At 33.1% G+C, this 5707-nt stretch overlaps 1 protein-coding gene across 5 annotated transcripts in view; it reads right to left on the reverse strand.

Moving 5' to 3' along the window:
- Window positions 1-4227: 4227 nt before the first annotated feature.
- LOC106475036 (adapter molecule Crk-like) overlaps window positions 4228-5707 on the reverse strand; it is a 20692-nt gene continuing 19212 nt past the window's right edge. For all 5 annotated transcript variants that reach the window (XM_022379255.1, XM_022379252.1, XM_022379254.1 and 2 more), the window contains one exon: window positions 4228-4680. In XM_022379255.1, coding sequence (XP_022234963.1) covers window positions 4543-4680 — 138 coding nt within the window. In that variant the 3' untranslated portion in view covers window positions 4228-4542. The remainder of the gene's footprint in view (window positions 4681-5707) is intronic.

Here is a 5707-nt window from a genome sequence, read left to right on the forward strand (position 1 = left end):
CAGTCACAAGAACGTCGAAGCTGAATCACTTGAAAAAAACACGGGGGTGCTTAACTTTTTTCCAGGTGTATACATGCATGATAATCATAAGAAGGCAGATGAACTTTAAAGGCTTTGATCAAATTTCATTACCTATAATAACATTACACATCATGGGAAATACACATATAAACTGAATAATGTCTTTCGTTTTCTGCTTTACAAATACTTGACGCCATCTTTCTTTTCTTTACTAACATTCAAGCCAGAACTGATATGTATCGAAAGTGTTCAACATTAAACTCCAAGTACTGCAAATGAGTAACAGAAGATCTAGTTGGTAGCTTAATTAATCTAAATTACATTCTGGTTTGTAATTTAGGGGGGGGGGGGAGTTATCTTTATATTTAACATTACAATTTTTTTAGTGGCCAAGGCCAACACTAACAGCTATTAACAGTAGAAAAACAACAATATTAAAGACATTATTTATAGCCATCACTAGGCCTAAGAGTGTGTAAATCCTGTCTGTACAACTCATCACAAATACTACTGACTTCACAACCTTCAAAGAGATGCTGGTATACTATATTTATTCTAACGGACCACTAGAGAAGTCAGAAGTACCTAGAACATTAAAGGTACCACCGAACTAGTTAAATTTCCATACTACCAGAGAGAAGTGGAACTATTTGGTGTTACAACAAGGAACTGAAACCTTTGTGATACAAGTACAAGCACCTTTGTAATAAATCATTTCTACTCAACCAATAAGAAAACTCAACGTGCCAAAAGTTTATCATAATATTAAATTTCTACAGTCTTGTTAACTTATTATAGGACTTCCATTTCATGAGTGGAACAATTAAATGTTAACAACCAAGACACACTCTCCTAAGAGGTGCCATCCTCTTCCTGAAGTTACCCTATTCTTACTACAGATTCATCTGTAATACAGGATCCTTCTTTAACTGTTAGGTTTTCTGTTAGAAAATATTATTCAATCTACAACTGATGGTTATTATAACATATGTTTACCACTTTACCTCCTCTACACTAGGCAGGAGCTTTAATTGGTGAATGACTCAATTTTTTATCAAGCCACTTGCTTATCTTTATATATGAAAATGCTAATTTTCTGTTACTATAAATGCAAAACACAATGTATATCGGTAATCTATGTCAGTAGTAAACTGCCTGGAAATATTGTAATATTTCACAATCCTGACAATTAACATGAAAAACTTGTTTTAAGCGTAAATCTATATGGAAATTAAAAAGCTGGGAAATATTAATGTAAAGAAAACATGTTTAGTTTTAAAATCTTTTGATTCTGTTCAAAAGAACATCTATAAACTACCTTATAAGCATATTTCTCATGTGTTGATTGTATGGAAATCTACTTGTTTCAAATACTGGTAAGACCTGTTTGTGCACTCATTTTATTAGTTAAATGAAAAAATATCCTAAAAACCCCATTCTTTTACTCCAGTATCAAAGAACAAGATATTTGTAGTTTTCAATTGGGTTGGAAAGGGTCACAATATTAAAATGTGCAAAACAGCAAAGAACCTGGCTTGAGGCAGTTTTAACAACTAAAACGTCCCAACTAGTGCAAGAAAAAAAGCTTTAATGCGTGGTTTAACTAATGCTAACTGTTTTTATTTTGTTTTATTTTTACAATGTATTTTTCATTTAGATGAAACTACGATAAAACCTGTTCGTGCTCTATACACCGTCTTATAAGCGTATCCTTTACTTAGAACTTGTTCAAATCCTGATAAAACCTGTTCGTGCTCTATACACCGTCTTATAAGCGTATCCTTTACTTAGAACTTGTTCAAATCCTTGTAAAACCTGTTCGTGCTCTATACACCGTCTTATAAGTGTATCCTTTACTTAGAACTTGGTCTATAATTTGAATCAGACCTCTTGTTTAGACCAGAACAATATTGATACTGTTGGAGAAACCTTGATAATATGGTTAAAAATAAGTACAGAAATTATAACTTAACAAGTGCACAACTAGAGTCATGAAATCAAGTCCACAAGTACGAGGAAAGTAAATACAACCATTTCATGTTGTAAAAGCATTGTGTGTCTCTTTGTTTGTTACATTCACAGACACAAAGAAAATACTTGAAACAAAAATGTCATTATACATGTGTGTGAATATTTTCTTCTTTCAGTTGTTCACCTTAAAACATTTGAAGTATAGAACTAATACAAAACTATAAGGATGGCATATTATTAAGTGTTAATATCAAAGGTTAATACACAGTATACTTCAGAATCAGATCTGAATGTGTGAAAGTCTGGTTTGATATACAGTACACTTCAGAATCAGATCTGAATGTTTGAAAGTCTGGTTTGGTACACAGTAGACTTCAGAATGACATCTGAACGTTTGAAATTCCGGTTTGATACACAGTATACTTCAGAATCAGATCTGAACATTTGAAAGTCCTTCAGATCTGATTCTGAAGTGTACTGTGTATCAAACCAGACTTTCAAACATTCAGATCTGATTCTGAAGTGTACTGTGTATCAAACCGGACTTTCAAACATTCAGATCTGATTCTGAAGTATACTGTGTATCAAACCCGTTTAAAAGTCTGGTTTGATACACAGTACACTTCAGAATCAGATCTGAACGTTTAAAAGTCTGGTTTGATACACAGTACACTTCAGAATCAGATCTGAAAAATGAAGCATTTTATTAATAAAATGTTCCATTAGATGAAATTATGGGATATATTTAATAAAAGGTGAATGTTTGTATTTTTTTTTTCTCAGCAATACCCTGAAAATGTTGTGATTTTGTCTAAAGCCACATGTCTGCACAAATCATCCCTAACTTTGAACAAAAGGTTGGAAACTATTCAGCACCACCAATCAACCAATGGAACAAGAACCAGGGAACCTTAGCTCCACAGTCTGGCATGCCCAGGCCTTACCCCCAAAAATAGTCCTCTTTTTTTCAATTACTAAGATTACACCAATCTTACACTTACTATTGGATTACCCACTGTGTATTTATTATAAATAAATAATTTTTATGAATTGATTTTTTGGTATTAATTTTGTACAGTTCCATTTGAATCTAAATTATGTTCCCTGACAGTTATTTTGGGTTAACTAAATAAGTTACTTTATTTTATGATTATGGCTTACATTTTCTGTTGTTTGTTTATTTTTTTAATCAAGTGTTAACTTTGAGCTATTTTATAGTGTTATTTAGATATCTTAGAGTTGGTGTGTTTCATAGTTTTAGCTTTCAATAGTGTAATGAGTATACTAATATACCATATATTCTCTGCACACTAAGTTCCCTTATTGGAGTAGTAACAGATATAAAACACAGTTCTATATATGCTGCAGCTACTATTTTATATGAAATTATAAACACAAGCTTCCTTTTCCTTCAGGGTAATATTCCAAGGCTACGTAGTCATAAAAGTAGCTACAGTTTGTACGTCCAACTGTCCATTTCTGATTTTTCCAGGGTGTTTATTGGATAAAACCAAAATATTTTGTGAACAGTAGATATTCATATGAACTGTTGTTTAGAAGTGATGTTGCCCTCCCCCAACTGGAGTTGTTCACGAATGTAATACATACAAATGTTGACAATTAAAAAGAAGTACGAGCATCAACCATCTTCTGCACATTCCTGTCTATAACAATGAGTCTGGTTGTTACAAAGTCTCAGGTCACTAAAGAACTATTCAACACAACTAATAAACAATTTCTCCTTGTCAAGTGTTTGAATCAATCTCGTTTTTCACTTCTTCTTCACCTTTTGATGATGTAACATGAAACATATTTGATTATAATGGATGAGAAGGAAGATCACAGCTTAACTAAAAACCTTATTCTTCCGACATCAAAAGACAGAAAGAGTAGTACATCAATAAACTCTACATCCAACTACTTACCATACCTAATACAGATACCTGAGAAACATTCTTCATTACATATCTGTTCAACTGCAGTTCTCAAATGGATTTATTAAATATGAGCAAATACATTTTGCTTAGGTGAATAGTGTGTTAACACAGTTCTTTGGTTGTTAAATAGGAGAAACGTTATTTTATTGATACACAACTGGTTGAAAAGTGGCAACAGCTGTATTCCCTATATTTGCGTGTTTGACCTAAATTAAGTCATGTTCTCATTGGGAATTATTCGAAACTGAAGACTAGATAAGGCTTATATGTAACTAAAATACATGAAAGGTAACACACATCACTCCTGTAACAACTTTTTACCTCTATACGAGTAAAATACATCATATAATACAAGTCATGAAAACAATTTCTCTTTATCCAACACAAAGATATAAATAAACTAGTGACAAGAAGTTTGTTTGTCTTTTAAAAAGAGAAGAATACACGACTTAACTGTTACATTGATGGTTTTAACACAAAATGAATTAAAAACTCAATGTCTACAAATCAAATATAACCCTGCTTGAGGTTGCTAGCTATACAGTTTCATTTGCATCACTTAGGAGTATCAGTCTTTCTCCTCGTGCTACAGACATTCAGCAGGTAGCACGAATTAGGACTCGTCTTCTTCTGAATTTTCAGAGTCGATAAATTCTACGTGAGTAAAGGGAAAATGTCCAGTTTTGCCCCTCAGCTCTCCTTCCCACTGTCCATTGATGTTGATTTTGGTTACTTTTACGACTTCTCCAACCTAAGTACCAGGTAGAAACGTAAGATTTAGGGCCAATCAGTACCGTTACAAGTAAGCCAGAAGATGTGACAGTCAATGTACTAAATACACCAGTAATACCAGTGTAAGAAACAAGACAATTCTTCCAAAAAATTTGTATCACACAAGATAATACTCTCAGAAACACCAATTTTATAGAAAATTGGTTTGAAGACAATATGATGCAAACACAAAAAAATATTACATCACAGAACAGTATAAACTCTGAATACAAAGTTAAGTACTTGAGTTGAGTTTAGCCAAAATACTGTAAGCTGTAAAACTAGGTGCTTGAGTTAAATCTGGGAAAAACAGTATAAACAGTAAGACTGGGTGTATGAGTTCTGTGTAACTAGAACAGTATAAACTGTAAACTGTAAGATTGGGCATTTGAGTTCTGTGTAACTAGAACAGTATACACTGTAAACAGTAAGATTGGGTGTTTGAGTTCTGTGTAACTAGAACAGTATAAACTGTAAACTGTAAGATTGGGTGTTTGAGTTCTGTGTAACTAGAACAGTATAAACTGTAAACAATAAGACTGGGTGTATGAGTTCTGTGTAACTAGAACAGGATACACTGTAAACAGTAAGACTGGGTGTATAAGTTCTGTGTAACTAGAACAGTCTAAACTGTAAGACTGGGTGTATGAGTTCTGTGTAACTAGAACAGTCTAAACTGTAAGACTGGGTGTATGAGTTCTGTGTAACTAGAACAGTATAAACTGTAAGACTGGGTGTATGAGTTCTGTGTAACTAGAACAGTTAAACTGTAAGACTGGGTGTATGAGTTCTGTGTAACTAGAACAGTATAAACTGTAAACAGTAAGACTGGGTGTATAAGTTCTGTGTAACTAGAACAGTCTAAACTGTAAACAGTAAGACTGGGTGTATAAGTTCTGTGTAACTAGAACAGTCTAAACTGTAAGACTGGGTGTATGAGTTCTGTGTAACTAGAACAGTATAAACTGTAAACAGTAAGACTGGGTGTATAAGTTCTGTGTAACTAT

Source organism: Limulus polyphemus, unplaced genomic scaffold (assembly GCF_000517525.1).
Source record: "Limulus polyphemus unplaced genomic scaffold, Limulus_polyphemus-2.1.2 Scaffold8000, whole genome shotgun sequence".
In the NCBI taxonomy this organism is placed as follows: Eukaryota; Metazoa; Arthropoda; class Merostomata; order Xiphosura; family Limulidae; genus Limulus; species Limulus polyphemus.